The sequence below is a fragment of the Pituophis catenifer genome, unplaced genomic scaffold (genome assembly GCF_029215685.1).
Source record: "Pituophis catenifer annectens isolate HBS135680 unplaced genomic scaffold, rPitCat1.0.hap2 SCAF_12, whole genome shotgun sequence".
Lineage (NCBI taxonomy): Eukaryota > Metazoa > Chordata > Lepidosauria > Squamata > Colubridae > Pituophis > Pituophis catenifer.
The window spans coordinates 17,051,089-17,070,162 of record NW_027256892.1 but is presented as its reverse complement, the minus strand read 5'-3'; the positions used below and the strand labels follow the sequence as shown (position 1 = coordinate 17,070,162).

Here is a 19,074-nt window from a genome sequence, read left to right as displayed (position 1 = left end):
GGACGTGTTGGAACAGATGGAAGGGGTTAGTTCACCTTGTTTGTCTGCCAGCCTCCGAAGCGCACACCTTTCTCTTTTGGCATCATCGACAGATTTCATCAGCCAAGGCAAGCCTGAATTCACCCCGAGTGCTATGGAACAAAAATGTAATTACTTCTGTCGTTCAGTTAAGTGGTGAATAGTTGGCGTAGTGGGTTGTGACTGAGAGTTAATTCAAATCCATCATAGTCACAAGCTCAACTTCTTCTGCCTCAGATAGGATGATTAATTTTTTTTTTTTTAAAAAAGGAGGAGGTTTGGAGCCAAATACACACACATATATACACCCGTTCACCCACACCCACGCAGAGGCACATAATGTGCACATTTTTTCCCATCGTGTTTGTCTGAACAATCAACGAGAATGTGGATTATCAATTACTAGATGATAGTGATGATAGAGATGTTCCTTTTTTCCAGGAGGTACCGGTAAATAAGAATTATGAGGCCAGGGGCCACACCTGCCAAACTCTTTCCATTTTGAGATGAGTTGGAGAGAAGTGGGATCTGAACCAATGTCTATAGAGATTCTCAGTCATCCAGGTCATGGTTGTCAGGAGGTGCTTTTTCAGGAGGGAACTAGATTTCAGCTCAGAGCTGAAGAAGCTTCTTGGATGAGAAGCGAAATGTCTTCAAAGAAAAACCAGAAAGTCCAGTTGCCTCTTGAAAAAGCACCTTTGGGACGACCTGAACCAACGATTAATATTAGAGTTAAAGGAAAAGATCTAAGCTTCCTTTAGTAATATACAGTATTTGAGAAAAGAACCATCATTAACAATTTAACAAAAAAGTTGCTTCATAAAGAACACAACTCAGAGGCAGGAATTTTAGCACCAAGACGACCAGATTAGAAAGGACAAGATGACAGCAAATGGCTACAAGGAGAAGTCTTCCTTGAAGTCCTGTGTGTATAATTATTTAAAGGTAGCCCCCATTTAATTCAATGGGGATTACTTCTAGGTTGATTGATAATAAGATTGTAGTCTTAATGTCTGTATGATCCGTGATTATGACCTTCCATGCAGATGTGTCTTCTAGTATGAAACACGCTCTAAGATTCTTCTCCATGTTGACATATACTTTGTGCAACTCTATGCTATCCAAGGCTTTATGTGATACCATCATCATTGTCTGGAGTTATCTAGCAAGCTGTAGTATGCTTTTCAGGTACATGGGAATGCAGGCTAATAGTTATCTGTATAGTTATATTAAGGGGCGTGCATAAGTGCACCAGCGTGCCTACCGTTCCTGTCCTAATATTCCTTTTTATTTAGTCTTTTCATGTATTCAAATTATCTTTATACTTTTTACCTGTAATCTTACATATGCTTGACAAATAAATAAACTTAAACTTAAACTTATCTTCTGCCTCACTATAAGTATAAGCAAGAGTGAAATCCAGCAGGTTCTGACAGGTTCTGGAGAACCGGTAGTGGAAATTTTGAGTAGTTCAGAGAACCGGCAGATACCACCTCTGGCTGGCCCCAGAGTGGGGTGGGAAGGGAGATTTTGCAATATCTTTCCCCCCAGGAGTGGGGAGGGAATGGGGATTTTGCAGTATCCTTCCCCTGGAGTGGGGTGGGAATGGAGATTTTGCAGTATCCTTCCCCAGGAGTGGGGAGGGAATGGGGATTTTGCAATATCCTTCCCCCAGGAGTGGGGATTCTTCCCCTGCCATGCCCACCAAGCCACACCACACCCACCAAGCCACGCCCACAGAACCGGTAATAAAACAATTTGAATTCCACCATTGACTATAAGTCATAGAATCATAGGACTGGAAGGGACATAAATACATAAGAACCAACTACTCAAAACTCATCTGCTGAATTAGACCTCTGATCCATCTAGTCTACCAGTTTATTCTCATAGTGCCAACCAGTTGTGCAAGGAAGCTGACAACAGATGACCTTCAGAGTCAGTCCACTGCCATCAAAGCCAATAGTTATTGATCCCTAGGACCTCTAGGAAATGGTCCAACCTTTTTTTTTAAACTAGCTAAGTTGATAGCCTCAGTGGTGTAGCAGACTAAAGTGCTATTAAGTGCTAGCACTTAGCTTCCAGCTGCCTGCAATTAGTGCAAGTTCAAATCTCACCAGGCTCAAGGTTGACTCAGCCTTCCAATCTTTTGAGGTAGGTAAATTGAGGACCCGGATTGTGGGGGCAATAAGCCAGCTTTGTATAGAATAACACTGCTTAGAGGGGCTGAAAGCCCTAATAAGCAGGTATATACAAAAAAGTATACAGGCTATTGCTATAATGCATTGTAAGCCGCCCTGAGTCTACGGAGAAGGGCGGCATATAAATTGGACTAATAAATAATAATAAATAAATAGCCATCACCACATATCAAAGCAATATACAAAAGGACTTCTGCTCCATGGAAGCTTGGATGTTAAGGAAGAAAGGGAGAGAGAGGAGAGAAAGAGAGAAGATTCCATTGACTCCTTTATTTACACATTTTATTTTTTTAATTAAAAAATAAAAGTTATCTTGATACAGTTCTTTGCAGCATCTGGGCAAAAAGAAAAATGCACCCTTTAACAAGACTGTAAGAAACAAGATGATTATCTTAAACTTTGGCACACAGGGCTGGAAAATAAAACGCAAATCCCTCTCCTGCAAAAAATTTCTACTCGAGTTCGTGACTTGTTTTCCTTGCAGATACCAAGGATGGATGGGTTCAGCGCTCCTCACCTGCATTACTCAACAGGAGAAACAGTTCCCAGGTGAGAAATGGCAACAACCACAAATGGAACCTTCCAAAGCTGATGGAAAGAGATGGGCACAAAGACACTTCCTGAACTGATCTGGAGTAGAGGATTCTGGGAGTTGAAGTTCCATAGGTCTCAAAGTTGTCAAAGTTGGATGCCCCTGATCTATATTGTCATAATTGTTTTGAATGTGGCTTCAGGGCCATTCACCAAGGGGTGAAGAACATCAGTCCCAATGACTGCATCAAAGGCCGGCCCTTTCCTTTTTTATATCAGATGTGCAACCTGGTAAAATAAGGTCACCAATCAGACATTTGTGGGAGCTCTCTTGATTCTTCTGATAGTCCCAAGAATCCCCAGTCTGATTCTCAGGTATTTTGTCTTTAAAAACCGGATTGCATCACAGTAGTGTATCTATTTGCTGGAACTCATTACTCAGAAGAATATAATTAATTGAATAAGGCATGACATTTTCCAACATGTGAGCAAGCCTGACTCTTATGCAAAGAGAGGCTTGTGAGGTTGAGCTGTTTCCAGTAACTACTACATCAGAGGCCTTCAAACTTGGCAGCTTTAAGACTTGTGGACTTCAACTCCCAGAATTCTCCAGCCAGCTGGCTGGAGAATTCTGGGAGTTGAAGTCCACAAGTCTTAAAACTGCCAAGTTTGAAGGCCTTTGCACTACACTGACAAATTTCAAATCTGGTGAACTGACCTGATCTTTGTTTCACCCATTTTGCAAATAGATTTTTTTTAAAAAAATCAGTAACTCTGGAGCTCCTGCCCTCACCAACATTTTAATACAATTCTTGGCACAAAAAGGCATCAAAAATATTTGCAAACCCTTACCTTGAGGGAACAAACATTTAAAAATACAAACGGTGTGTAGGAGCAAATAACATTTTTTTAAAAAAACAAACAAGCTTTCAAATACCATTTTGATGCACGCTTTGGATGCGTTGTTTAAAACGATGATTTGGTTTGGTTTTTTTTAAAGTGGAAGAAATGTACAAAGGAGATCGCAACAGAAGGAAACTCCTAGCTGCTCCTCCTTAATATAAACTGGCCAGAGGCAAACGCATAAAGGGTAAACTGGCTTTTGATTATGGCAGCTTCAATTCCTAACTATTCATTGCACAGACACCCTTGGGGGGGAAATACTATATGCTAGTGTTTTGCTTGCTCTCCTATTAACTTCCACTTCATTTCCAGGGTAACACAGTATTCCAGTGTTGTGGTCCGCCAGCAGCCTGCGGATGTGGCAGCGGAGTCGGACAGTGAGGAGGCTGGGGAGGACAATGGCCCAGCCCTGGAGTTTGGGGAAGGCTCGGACGAGGGCTCTGCATTGGAGGCAGAGATGGGACCAGGGCCATCTGGGAGCGATGCGTGGACTCCGGAGCCTCCAGAGGCGGAGGAACAGGAGGAGCCTGTTCCTAGTGCATGCATGCACAGAGCTGCTGGAAGGCAAGAGCAGCTGAAGGAAAAAGGACAACTCGGGAGTAAGGCCAAGAGATGATTGGCCCCTCCCATAAGGCTTAAATGAGCAGCAATGAGCCGTTCGGTTCTTTGTAGAAAAGCAACGTTGATTCCAGTGCTTCTTGTCAGGGTTTCTTGAACTTTGTGGGATTTTTGCCAAGAAAAACCTTTGGCTGGTTGCCAAAGACATCAAAGGTTGGTGATAAGGCCGAGGGACTGGTTGTTTTGGACTAAGCTGAGAATGAATTAATTCTCAGCTGTTTTAATAAAATAAGTTTGTTGAGGATTGAATTGTGTTTGGTAATCACTACTTGGGCCTTGGTCACAACATCCAGATGATTGAAGGGAAGGCTTGCTTTAGATGTCCAATAATGTTCTCTGTGCTGAAAGAAGCCATTAAATGGCTTGCACTGGCATTCTGCTGTCTACATTGACTCAAGGGTTCTCCAGAAGAAATGTGTCAACCTGGCAATGATCCAGGTGTGGAAGACTCTCGTGCCAGATCTTTTCAGGGCACACTTATGACCAAGTGGATCCCTTCTCAGCCTCCAGTACCCCCACACAAGCCTTCCTCTACTAAGTTAAACCCGGACCACAGTCTAGATCAGGGGTGTCGAACTCAAGGCCTGCGGGCCAGGTCTGACCTGTGATGTGGTTGGATCTGGCTCACATGGGCCGTCTTGGTCTACCCAATGTGAAGAGGAAACATGCCAGCAGTTTGGGGAATGGCATCAAGCTGGCCACGCCCACACAGTTGGCCACACCCACACAGGCCCCCAAGGTCAACCACAGCCCTGATGTGGCCCTCAATGAAATTGAGTTTGACACCCCTGGTCTAGATAGAGAGTACAAAGGGACAGGAGATTGCTATTACGTCACCTCCCTCTTGTTATTGCCTTTCTACCATGTTTCCCCAAAAATAAGACACTGACTTATATTTTTTTGAACTCTGAAATAAGCGCTTAGCCTTATTGCCATGCACTCAAAAGCCCGATTGGGCTTATTATCAGGGGATGTCTTATTTTGGGGGAAACAGGATACTCAGAAAAGCAAGTTGAGTAAATAGCAAAGTTGGGCTGGCAGTATCCATTCAGATTTGCCACTGATCATCCCCGGAGAACTTAGAGCCTCGATGTGCTCCTCAAAATTCCAACCTCTGATGTTGGATTCTGGTATGGAACAATATAGTTTTCTTACAGTTCAATGGGGACAAAGAGTAGCTAGTATGGAGCTATGCGTTTAACAGTTCTGGATTGCAACTTCAGCCTACTGAGTGGCTAAAACCAGCCCTTGATCATTGTTGATCAAATCAATATATTTGCTGCCAAGGTAGCTCTTCCTAGGACATTTGCTTCTTCTACCTTTCCTGGTGGCTTAAACGATCTTTTAGGAAATTAGCTCACTTGAGACTCACAATTCGAGAGCATCGTTAATATTTCTTCATCATATTAATATTTAATATGAGCCTTGGTGGTGCAGTGGTTAGAGTGCAGTACTGCAGGCTACTTCTTCTGCCTACCTGCAATTTGGCAGTTCGAATCTTACCAGGCTCAAGGTTAATTCAGCCTTCCATCCTTCCAAGGTGGGTAAAGTGAGGACCCAGATTGTTGGCGGCAATATGCCGACTCTGTAAACCGCTTACAAAAGGGCTGTAAAGCACTGTAAAGTGGTATGTAAATCTAAGTGCTATTGCTATTTCTTTTGACTGCCACCAAGATCACTCTCTGGCCAGCATCATGGGAGATCACTGACATCCCCTTATTTTGAATGACCCATGAAAAATGCTTTGCATTGGCACTTTTACATAATGCAACAGTGGGAATCCTGTTCTCCCTGTCTTTGGTAGTTGCCGCTTAGAATCCATTTTAAAGCATTCTGAATAATAATTATAACAACAACAATAACAACAACAACATCATCAGTTATGGCAAGATAAAGAACCAGTATCTTCAGCATGCTGAAGTCCCTAAAACGCTTCTTCTCGTGGAAACGTGAGGAGTTGAGTCGCTTGTGTTGTTTCGGAAGCGCCAATCTCTTTAGCATGCAGTTTTTGGAAGAATTACTCAGATTCCAGGATACGTGTAGGGAAACTTGACACTGGGGGGGGGGGTCAACAAACCATCCTGGTTAACATTGGATCTCCTCATCCAGCCGTCACCTATCACACCAATCGATTTCTTAAGGCACAAGGTGCAGGGACATCCAGTTTATGCATTGTCCCCTGGGGGAGCTTTGAGATGGCTCTTAACTTGAGGTTGTCAGCCCTGGAGATGCCTCTGCTATGTGTTTAAGAGATCCATCGGTATCTGAAGAGGAGCCCAACTGCTCCTTGGTCAACCCACAGTCATCTTCTTCTTGGCTTTCCTTTGAGACTTCTGGCTGAGTTTGGTTGTTTAACTTTTCTTCTGCTTCGATTTCCTCTGAGGTGGGAATGGAATTTTTCTTTGGGCGGCCTTTGGGCTTTGTGGGGGCCTCCTGTCCCCCTTTCAGGACCTGGAATAAAAATAAACGAAGCTGTTATGGCTGTACTGAGATCTGTTGTGGCCCGCCAGTGGCCAGCAGAGCTGGCAGCAGATTCGGACAGTGAGGAGGTTGGGGAGGAACATGGGCCAGTCCTGGAGTCTGGGGAAGGCTCTGATGAGGGCTCTGCGTCGGAGGCAGAAAGGGGGCCAGGGCCGTATACCAGTTATTAGCTGCCTTCAGCGTCAGACATCAGTGAGGCAGATGAACAGCTGGAGCCTGTTCCCAGTGTGCACATGCACAGAGTTGCCAGATGAAGGGAACAGCTGAAGAATAAGGGTCGACTTGGGAGTAACGCCAGAAGTGGACGATGAATGACCCCTCCCAGAGGGAATATAAGAAGAGCGAAAGGGGAGTGGAGTTTGCAGGAGACAATTAGTCTGCTTAATTGGTTCTGTGACTTTTCATGACTCCTTGTTAAGTTTTGAAGATATCGGCCTGGCAGCTCTCCAAGCCAGATAAAGTCTGTGACTGTGAATTCACCCTTGAAAGACTTTGCTGGATGTGAATGAAAAGAATTCACAGTAACTTAATAAAAAGGGGTTTTTTGACAGGACAAGGAGTCTGCTTCGTGGTTTGGGAAAGCCTAGGTCAGAATAAGATCCTGCTGTCCAATTTACAGAGAGGCGAATGGACTGATTTTGGCTTCTTTGTGTCGTCTCCATCTTAAATTTATTTTGCTCTATGCCCTACATTGGTTGGCATTAAGAACCACCTACCCACCCACCCCATTGTTAACCTTTTGTGCATTTTTGCCTAATTTACTCATTTGCCAAGCCATTTCCCCTAATTTATTACATGGTCGCCTGTTATTTTCTCCGATTCATACATTTTTATGCATAATAAGACATCTTTTATTGTTGTTTTTGGGGAGAAGCAACTCGTGGCAAAATTTGGAGAAGAGTTTTAATATATGCACTGTTTGAGAGGTGAGTCAGATATGCAATTAAAAGCAAGTAGAAAACATTCTTCCCATATCATGAACGCTAGTCATTGGTGCTTCAGGCAGCTCGCTATTTTCCATTTATTGATTTCTTTTCATCGATCACATTTCTATACCTCCCATCTCCATCCCATCATGCCATCCCATCACAATTTTATCATTGTGCAAATTTTGGAGACAACAAACAAAAACTAGAGTAAAAATCACTAGATATTAAAAAAAAAAAACTAGAGAAAAAAAATCACACCAGTGCACAACACAAAACTTCATATGTAACCTGGCATGAATTAACTGTGGTATTGTTTTATGTTGTGGACAAAATAAAGATTTCTTTGTCAAAGGCTAAACATCCTTAGGCCACAAAGATAAAAACTGTAAAAATAGCCCTTGCCAAAACCAAAAACTGATGAAGCAATACACACAAATATTTACAGTACTCAGGTTGTGGTTATAAAATTAAGATGGCGCACTCAGAAACTCAGTCCATTTTTATGTGTGTTTTACCAACAGAACTTCGATTGCACCATTTTGAGACCATTGTTTGACCATACCTTGTAAAGAATCCTGGTGTCCCTTATTTTTTTGTGGGGTGGATAGGCTTAATTATGGTTTTAGAGACACCTTGAAATCAACTGATAATATGTTCCTCAGGGTCAGATTCATTCCTGTTGAAGTCACTCAACTGACACTCAATTTATTTATTATTTTATTCATTTATTTTATTTTATTCAATTTATATCCCGCCCTTCTCCTAGTGGACTCAGGGCGGTGCACAGCCAGAACTAAAACACATATCAATACAAAATTTAAAATTATTAAAAGAATTAAATAACTATGGCCCCCAAAAAATTTAAAACATTGAAAACTAAAACCCATTTAACAATTTAAAAGCTAAAAAAGACTAAAAAGTGTGTGTGTGGAGGGGGGGGTTCACGCCAGCCCTGCTTGATGGAAAAGAAAAGTTTTTAGGGCACGGCGAAAAACCCGGAGATCCGAAATCCTTCGTATCTCCGGGGGCAAATCGTTCCAGAGGCAGGAGCTGCCACAGAGAAGGCCCTCACCCTGGGGGTCGCCAGCCGACATTGCCTGGCTGACGGCACCCTGAGGAGTCCCTCTCTGTGGGAGCGTATTGGTCGGTGGGAGGCTATTGGCAGCAGAGGGCGGTCCTGCAAATTTAACCATTAGCAGGAGTAAAATTCAGCAGGTTCTGACAGGTTCTGGAGAACTGGTAGCAGAAATCTTGAGCAGTTCGGAGAACTGGCAAATACCACCTCTGGCTGGCCCCAGAGTGGGGTGGGAATGGAGATTTTGCAATATCCTTCCCCCAGGAGTGGGGAGGGAATGGGGATTTTGCAGTATCCTTCCCCTGCCACACCTAGCAAGCCACACCACGCCCCACCAAGCCACGCCCACAGAACTGGTAGTAAAAAAATTTGGATTTCACCACTGACCCTTAGTACTCGCTCCGAATTCATTAAATGCTTACCATTTTTTTCCATTTCATCCTGCGATTCTGATACCAGGTTTTCACTTGGAGTTGAGTGAGGCCCAGTGACTGAGCAAGATCCAGCCTAGAAGAGAAACTACCCAGATTAATGAACAAGAAGAAAACTGTGACATCATCATTCATTGACGAGATCTGATTATACTACATCTGACTGAAAGTCAGCAAATGGTTTGTGAGCTATTGTGTGGATCAAGAGACCAGCCGCTTAACCGGACATGACTAATGATTAGAGAAGGCCAATGAATAATGATCAAACAAGAGCAATGACCACAACATTGGCCATTGTAGGATTTCTAAGCAAGTCACACCAAACTCAATAGGAAGTTAGTCTAAGAAAGCAAATAAAGGCCTGTGCTCTAAATTTGCTTTTCAAAAGCAAACATTTTAATTTGCTTAGGACTGTATTAACTGAATAGTTCTTAGGTAAAGGTAAAGGTTCCCCTCGCACATACGTGCTAGTCGTTCCCGACTCTAGGGGGCGGTGCTCATCTCCGTTTCAAAGCCGAAGAGCCAGCGCTGTCCGAAGACGTCTCCGTGGTCATGTGGCCGGCATGACTAAATTGCTGAAGGTGCATGGAACACTGTTACATTCCCACCGAAGGTGGTCCCTATTTTTCTACTTGAACTTTTTACGTGCTTTCGAACTGCTAGGTTGGCCGAAGCTGGGACAAGTAATGGGAGCTCATTTAACGGGAGCTCATCCCGTTACACGGCACTAAGGATTCGAACCGCTGAACTGCCAACCTTTCAATCAACAAGCTCAGCGTCTTAGCCACTGAGCCACCGCATCCCTTAAACGGTCCTTAGCACTGGGTTTACTTCTCAGCAGGGATGCCTTCCACCCTTTCTACAAGTTCTGCTTTCAGATTACACGACGTGAATTGTGTGGTGCCGGTTCAGAATTTAAAATAAATAAATTGGTTACGTTAAGAACGACCCTGTAAAAAAGGAATAGCTCCTCTGGTTCAGAAGCTGCACTAGATGTTATGTGGCATGCTGAGAATCGCACTGCAGAGCTGGATGAAGCCAGAGTCCATCCTGAAGAGGATATCAGGAGTTTGAAATGGTATCTGAAGCAACTGAAAGATATTCGCCACTTATTTTTCCCCTTAATTCCTCTCAACCTTCAAAATTGTCAATGACTTTTTGGTCCCAGCTGTTCTACTGGCTTCTGGGAGAAGGGCACTGATTCTGGTTTTGGTTGTTGTTGTTGTTATTATTTGCTCTAAGAAGCCATAAAATCTGGTAGGTGAGCTTGCCGTTTTAAACATGTTTATCTCAGGGGTGAAATCCAGCAGGTCCTGACAGGTTCTGGAGAACCGGTAGCGGAAATTTTGAGCAGTTCAGAGAACCGGCTGGCCCCAGAGTGGGGTGGGAATGGAGATTTTGCAGTATCCTTCCCCCAGGAGTGGGGAGGTAATGGGGATTTTGTAGTATCCTTCCCCTACAGAACCAGTAGTAAAAAAATTTGGATTTCACCACTGGTTTATCTCCATTATAAAAGCCTTAAGGTATAAATAGTGAAAAAATGTTTTCCTGCTGGACAAACTGCAGTATTACATGATATTATGAGCCGTGGTGGCGCAGCAGTGGTCAGTGCGCAGTACTGCAGGCTACTTCTACTGCCTGCTGGCTGCCTGCAATTTGGCAGATTGAATCTCACCAGGCTCAAGGTTGAATCAGCCTTCCATCCTTCCGAGGTGTGTAAAATGAGGACCCAAATTGTTGGGGGCAAGAGTCTGACTCTGTAAACCGCTTAGAGAAGGCTGTAAAGCACTGCAAAGCGGTATATAAGTCTAAGTGCTATTGCTATCCACTAAAGAAGAAAAGAAAGCTGGACAGTACCGACCAAATTAAATGTAAAATTGGTGGACAAAGTAAAGTTCTCCCTTGCGCATTCACGTTAGATGAGCTGCCTAAACAGAAGAATGTTCATCACAGTTGTGAGAAACTGGGGATTAAAACATTTGATCTACTGTCTCTCGGAGATCTGGCTAAGGGCAACCAAGTGAACCTTTCTTTTTAGTGATAAGAAACTAGTGTGGCTGAGAAATGTTAAAGCAAGAATGGAATAGAATAACAGAGTTGGAAGGGACCTTGGAGGTCTTCTGGTCCAACCCCCTGCTTAGGCAGGAAACCCTAATACCACTTCAGACAAATGGTTATCCAACATCTTCTTAAAAACTTCCAGTGTTGGAGCATTCACAACTTCTGCAGGCAAGTTGTTCCACTGATTAATTGTTCTCACTGTCAGGAAATTTCTCCTTAGTTCTAAGTTGCTCCTCTCCTTGATTATTTTCCACCCATTGCTTCTTGTTCCAACCTCAGGTGCTTTGGAGAATAGCTTGACTCCCTCTTCTTTGGGGCAGCCCTGAGATACTGGAATACTGCTCTCATGTCTCCTCTAGTCCTTCTCTTCATCAAACTAGACATATCCAGTTCCTGCAACCGTTCTTCATATGTTTTAGCGTCCAGTCCCCTAATCATCTTTGTTGCTCTTCTCTGAACTCTTATGGCAGAAGATTTTTTATTTTACTTTGCCAAAGTAAAACTATTGAAGTTGGACGTCCTGACTGATCTATTGATGGTTGTAAAGAACAAGAAGATCTTGTTCTACTTTCTGCCTTCCTCTACTTTTGACTGATTTTAAGCCCAACACGGTCTTCTCTAACACAGCAGATAGCAGAGGGTATTCCCCTAATATTGGAACTGTGTTTACTAATCAACCTTCAGAGCCGAAATGTCAGAGGGAAGCTCATGAAACTCACTGAACAAAGACACTTGAATGAAACTTGCTGGTGCTGCTCATGAGTTATGCCTTTTCCATGATTAATATTAGTGAACTGGAACACAAACGGTGCGGAGGCAACATCAACAAACATGATGCACCTTGTCTTCTTTCACGCACCAGCAGTTGCGTAACGAATGGTTGTGAATTAGTCTAAAATTTCCCAACCAATTTTCTCTCGAGATGCCCTTCCCAGCATAAACAATATGTTCCGTCCCTTGGTTGCAATTGTGGAAGAGTGGCGAAAGCATTTGTACTTTGTTTGGAAACAAGCGACGACGTACATAGGTTGAGTTCATACAATTTAGCATACCGGATTAACAAAACACAGTGTAGGGTTCCCCACTTAACAGGCTACGTCCAAACGAAAGCATCATATTATAGTTTAGCATGTTCATACAATATGCTAAGACAATGGTGGGCTCCAGGGGTTTGCTGCTGCGGGTTCCCAGGGGTTCGGGAGAACCTCTAGCTAAGATTCTGTGCAGTTTGGAGAACCCCCAAATCCCACTTCTGGCTGGCCCCGCCCACCCCACCTCTCCCCTCCCCTCCCCAGAGTCCCCACAGGTAAGTTTTGGATGCAGGTAAGTGCAGGGCGCGTGCGGAGGTTCAGGGAGGGCGAAAAATGGGCCTACCGGAAGTTCGGGAAGGCCCATTTCCAGCCTCCACAGGGCTTCCGGAGCCCTCCTGGAGGCCCGAGGAAAGCCTCTGGAGCCCGGGGAGGGCAAAAACACCCCCACACACACACCGTGGTGCAGGAAACTGACTAGGCCACACCCACTTAGCAACCAGGCAGAGAATCCCTTGCTAAATTTTTTGAAGCCCACCCCTGGTGGGCTCCTATACCTTGATAAACAAGAGACCACCAAACACATTCAGTACATTAATATAACACATTGGATGAACCCAACTGAAAAATCTTGTAAGGGATAGGATCATGGGAAGTTGCTAGGAGCACAGTGGAGCTAGCATGGCTGGCAAGGTTAGCAAGCCCACGTTCAAGACCCAGGTGCTGCCATGGGACAGGGTGAGCTTTTGTCCTTCACTCCAGCTCTTGCCAAGGACATGAAAAGGAGCCTCCAACTGCCTGGGTAATGGTGATATCACCAGCTAATCCTTCCAACCCCAAAGCACCTTGGTTCTACTGACACTAGTGCAATGTGATGGGAAGTCATTTACATTGTACTAGAAGAGGGTCTCAACCAGTTTGGGCAAGGAATCTAAAAACTTTTAGCTCTTTGGGGCTTTATCAACCTGTCATTACAAGCAATGGCTAGAGATTGTAGTCTACCGTCCGCAACTGAAAGTGCCCCTTCAAACCAGTGGTGGGCTCCTTCCAGTTCGGCCCAGTTCCCCCGAGCCAGTAGTGGTGACGATATGACATCACCAAACCGGTTCTGCCCCCCCTCCCCCCCACCCCCCGCGTTATTCTTACCTTTTATTTGGCCCCACCCCCGATCTATTGCTGCCTCCTGAGTCCCAGCTGATGGCTAGAGGGAAAAAAACTGTTTAAACTCTAGCCGCGGGGCTTCAAAGGGCCATCCTACAGCTGATCAGTGTTAAAAGCAAACAAATGAGTAGACCGGTGCCTGCAAAAATAAACGGGTAGACCAGTGCCTGCAAAAATATATGAGTAGATTGGTACAGCTCTGCAAGCAGTTAAAAGCCTGGTAGACCAGTACCTTTGCTAAATCCTAAATAATTGTCACATGACCATCAAGCCACACCCACAAAATAAGCCACGCCCACAGAACCAGTAGTAAAAAAATTTAGAACCCACCCCTGCTTCAAACCATATTTATTTTGTTTTTCTGCTATCCAGAGCTGCAGGGGACATAGAGAAGAAACAATAGTGTCATCTATCAGAGGCTTACTATTCTTATTTTTAACTTCTCCACGAAGCAGAAAAATCCCAGTGCTGTGATAGGGTGGTGTGATTGTTATGAATCTCTTGGGCTGACCACAATTTTCTCCTTATCCATGAATGTTCGTGCAATCCTCGTTTAAAGCCCCCTATGCTAGCAACCTTAGGCTTGTATCTTAGGGCAGTGAGATTGATCAAGTTGGTATCCATTGGGCAAAGGGAAATGTGTCAGATCAATCTTCTTGGGCCAGATAACACATGCCTACCATGGCTAGATTGCCTGTAACCCTTTCGGATTGGTTGCTGGCTTGTGGAAAACTACCGATGGCTGCCTAGGAAACGGAAGCAACAAACACCAAGTGTGAGGCCAAAAGCCACAAAATTGCCCTTGCTCATCAGGCTTAGTCATGTACGATGCTGAGCAATATTAACACCAGCCAATTCAGAGAGCAGCAGTACCCTGAGAATATTATGATCAAGGGGACCATGGCTGATAGGCTCTTGGGAATTATAGGAAGCTTGGGAATTACAGTTCAGCAAGATCTGAAAACAGCCTGCTTCTTCACCTATAACAGGAGTGTCAAACTCTCATCACATCGTCATCACGTGACGTATCACGACTTCCCCCCCTTTGCTAAACTGGGGGTGGGGGTGGCCAGGGTATGACGCATTGGGCCCACGGGCCACGGGTTTGACACCCCTGACTCATAACGTTTAAGGCCAGGCAAAGATTCAGAGATAGTTAAGATATTGCCAGGTGCAAGCAACCACACCCACACAGGAAAGACTCAAACTGACTATTTTATTGTAGTCTACCTGTAGTACAAGAATCTCCCAAGACCGCTTGCCTTTCCTTGGGAACAAACAGATCAGGTTCTTGGAACGTCAGCGGAAGATCAGGCTTATGCCTCTTGCGGCTGTGCAAGGTTAGTTTCCAGTTAATAGCAATAGCATTTAGACTTATACACTGCCCCATCGCACTTTTACAGCGCTCTGTGGATGGTTTACAATGTCAGCATATTGCCCCCAACAATCTGTGTGCTCCTGTTACTGACCTTAGAAGGATGGAAGGCTGAGACAACCTTGAGCCTGAACTCCTGGCTGTGGATAGAGTTAGCCTGCAATACTGCAGTTTAACCACTGAGCCATCAGGCCAGTGGTGGGTTCCTACTGGTTCACCACGGATCAGGCAAACTGGTAGCGGTGGCGGTGGGAGGTTCCACCCACCCACGCTGGACACTTCTGCGCATGCGCAGAAGCATTGCATATGCACAGAAGCGGCAAGCGCGCGCAGAAGCACGCAAGTGCCCTCGATCGAACTGGTAGCGATGGTTTTTGAAACCCGCTCCTGCATCAGGCCTCTTGTTCCCTCCATCTTACTAACTGACAGGGAGTTTCCCAAAGGATATAAGGACAAACTATGGCATTACTATTATCTATACAAACTGGATGAATGCGCCTTCCTTCTTTGATAATTTAATTTAATTAATTCAATTTTATATGCCACCCCTCTCTGAAGACTCAGGGCAGCTCAGTTGGTTCTTCTTTAAAACAAGTTAAAATTATGCTCTGTTCAGAGCACGGGTCTCCAACCTTAGCAACTTTAAGCCTGGAGGACTTCAACTCCCAGAATTCTCCAGCTAGCTGGCTGAGAAATTCTGAGAGTTGAAGTCCTCCAGGTTTAAAATTGCTAAGGTTGGAGACCCCTGGTTCAGAGGGCTCCCCTTCACCACGGGCAATGGGTTAAACCCTTCCTGTTCTGAATTTCAGCACCCAGAACCCAATCTAGAACAAAACTCCCACACTTTTAATTCCATTGTTGAGTCCATTCATTTGTTCATTCATCCCTGTGGTTCTTATTATGTGATGAATATTAAAACAATTGCCAGGCAGAGTTGGTTCCCTTCTCTAGCAACTCCTGTTTGCTCTTACACTGACTTCGTATTTGCTCTCAGCTAGTGGAAATAATTTGATTCTCCCTTTCATAGGAAGCAAGCTTCTAAGTATCACTGCCCATAAATCCATCCTGGCAAGTATGCGCGTATCTAGCACACTCACAGCCTGGTATGTATTTTCCACTGATATGATCTATTCATGTAGCCTTTGATTCTAAGGGAAGGGTGCTTTGAAATCTGATCCGGTTATGTGTCCGAGCCTTTAGACAAGAGCACAGACTCATCTTCACATGCTTAGAAGGCATCATAGTCCACTCAGCACCTGAACAGCTGAGAGCAGCAAGGCTAAGGGACCCCACTCTGTTGTGGCTGGAAAGAGGGCCTCGTCTTCAATGCTTACTCGAGAAACAGACTTAAACCCTGCAGAGGATTTCCTTTCTGAAGTGGTGATACGATGAGACTCAAAGGTTGCCGGTTCTTAGAAAATTAAAACTAGGTCTTTTGCATTTTAAAGCATCTGCCTGGTTAGTCTTTTCTCCCCTCTGTAGCACATAGGTAAAAGGTAAAGGTTCCCCCTCGCACATACGTGCTAGTCGTTCACAACTCTAGGGGGCGGTGCTCATCTCTGTTTCAAAGCTGAAGAGCCAGCGCTGTCCGAAGACGTCTCTGTGGTCATGTGGCCAGCACGACCAAATGCCAAAGGCGCACGGAACGCTGTTACCTTCCCACCAAAGGTGGTCCCTATTTTTCTACTTGCATTTTTAAGTGCTTTTGAACTGCTAGGTTGGCAGAAGCTGGGACAAGGAACGGGAGCTCACCCCGTTACGCAACACTAGGGATTCGAACTGCTGAACTGCTGACCTTTCGATCGACAAGCGTCTTAGCCGTTGAGCCACCGCGTCCCTCCTTGATGTGTTTATGTATTTATGCTTTATGTAGCACATAAAGCAGCCCAACTCTGTCTTTTAAGGCTGCTAAACATTGTTGTTGTTAGGAGATAATTTTGTGTGGCTCATTTTTATTTGGTCATTTTTATTGGTTTTATTTATTGGTCAGTTTTATTGATTTCATTCTTATTGGTTGAGGAGTGGAATTAAGTTCTGTCTCTCTGTCCTTCAACTGCCTATCAATATTCCTGCCAGTATTTATTGCTCCGCTTGAATTAATCTAAATCTAGAACTTCAGAATATCTTCTCTTCAAATGGTAATTGTAGAAGATATTTCACCCCCCCCCTTAACCTGTTAAAAATATAACTGAGACAAAAAGACATTCTCCTTTTATGTTAGTTGTTCACTAATTGTTCACCCACATGTCATGTAGCTGGCTCTACCCATTAGGCATTTGGGGCAATCATCAATAACAGAAATTAAAGGCTGCAGAGTCAGCTGCCTATCCAATCTCCTGCCTTTGAGATCAGAGCTATATATGCAATTGGAATAAGAAAGATAGGATCCTAATCTGTTCATAGGAATGTTTAAGACATCAATGGCCACTGTTTTGAAAAGCCCCGTGATTTGTAGATTACATGAGGATACAAGAAAGTTAAAGATAATTGTCATTTTGCAGACTCTGGCTCTTGGCTATATGAGACTTTGAGGCATAACTTACTCAAAATCTTCAGTCAAGTACTGCTAATATTCCTACTTCTAGAGAGCTACTTCTAGAGAGAAATGGAATATTTGTTTCTAAGTGATTCTCCACTTCCTTTTCCTCCAATTGTCTTAGATTTTGTAGAGGGTTTAAGGGATCTTTCATTTCTACAATCACGATTTAGTCCTCACCCAGCCATTATGTTGAATGATCTATCATAGAGTAGTAGTCAAAGCTCCATATAATAATAACAACTTGGCTCATGCAGGATTTCTGCTGCCTTCTTAAAGGCCACTAAGTCTCACTTCATAAAGAGAAAACTGATATGGTCTCTTCTAATATCGGTGTCCAATGTAACCATACCTGCTAGTCCTCATGGTATGACTCAGCTTTGAGTTCAACTCACTTTCAAAGATTCTCCAAACCTGGAGTATTCACAAGACAATTTTACCATGCTAAGACTGCATAAGTGATTGGTGATGAATTCCTAACATGGAATTTGATGCAGACATGTCATTCTCAATAGCAACTTGCTCTTAGAACCATGCTAGTGCAGAAATCAACTCCTAAATGACCTCCAGATGCTTTAGATGCTAAGTCCCATGCTCCCTTTCCACTGCCCATGCTGGCTGAGAAATCCAAGACATCTTAAAAGCACCAGGTTGCCCATCAAAGCATCGGTGTCTTCTCTAACCAGTTGGTTTGTTCTTTCACCCACCCACCCAGTCAACCCAGTCTCTCCCCAACCAACCTGTCTGGGGTGGACAGATACTTCTGCTTTTGGAATTTCTTCTCTAGTCCCATCAGCTGCAACTCTGTGAAGATGGTCCGGCTGCGACGAGGCTTTTTCAAGGGGATGGTGGGCTGCTCTGTCTCGGATTCACTGCTTCCATGAGTTTCGTTGGCTTGGCTCTCTAAACAGGTGCTTCCCGAAGGCGGGAGCGGTGAGAGAACCCGAGAGGTGCTCACTGCAGGAATGAAGTGAGAGACGGCTGAAGGCTGTCTGGTGATGACAGAGATGAGTGGATAAGCCCGGAGAGAGGAGGATCCTGGGAAATAAGCATCAGAGAAGGAAAGGCATCACCAAGAGAGTTTGACTAGACAGATTGCTTCATCTTTAAGGTCCCAGCTCTATTTTGATCAGGATTTGATTAATACACAGTACATAGTGGATAAGATACTGTAAGTACATCAATTGGGACCACCAAAGGCAGGGTAGAGGCAATCAGTGGTGAAATTCAAAATTTTTTACTACTGGTTCTGTGGGCGTGGCTTGGTGGGCGTGGTGTAGCTTGGTAGGCGTGGCTTGGCGGGCTTGGCAGGGGAAGGATACTGCAAAATCCCCATTCCCAACCCACTCTGGGACCAGCCAGAGGTGGCATTTACTGATTTTCCGAACTACTCAAAATTTCTGCTACCGGTTCTCCAGAACCTGTCAGAACCTGCTGGATTTCATCCCTGGAGGCAACCCTTCTTTTTAGTGCCTTGATTTTCCTTCTTTCATTTAAAAAAACACCAACAGCAAGCTTTAAGTAATTCCTACAGGCACCAATCGATTGGGGGGCGGGTGTTGGAAAAGAGAGGATTTTATTAGTACAAGAAAGGTAATTTCTCCTCCCTGTCCAAGGCCCTCAGTCCTGAATGGACCAACATGTGTTTCCAAATAAATATACAAAATCATAAAACTGAGATGGAAGACATGTAGATTGCATGTGATCTAGTTAAGGCCTAGGGGAG

The 19,074-nt window shown here is 44.3% G+C and overlaps 1 protein-coding gene across 1 annotated transcript in view; it reads right to left on the bottom strand.

The window, feature by feature from the left end:
* Positions 1–4,215: 4,215 nt before the first annotated feature.
* The window catches only part of BARX2 (BARX homeobox 2), a 59,267-nt gene continuing 44,408 nt past the window's right edge, over positions 4,216–19,074 (bottom strand). Inside the window, exons 2-4 of the mRNA XM_070952389.1 lie at positions 18,089–18,386; positions 9,179–9,263; positions 4,216–6,722 (exon numbers count right to left, since the gene is read on the bottom strand). Of these exons, the coding sequence (XP_070808490.1) occupies positions 6,474–6,722; positions 9,179–9,263; positions 18,089–18,386 (632 nt within the window). The 3' untranslated portion in view covers positions 4,216–6,473. The remainder of the gene's footprint in view (positions 6,723–9,178; positions 9,264–18,088; positions 18,387–19,074) is intronic.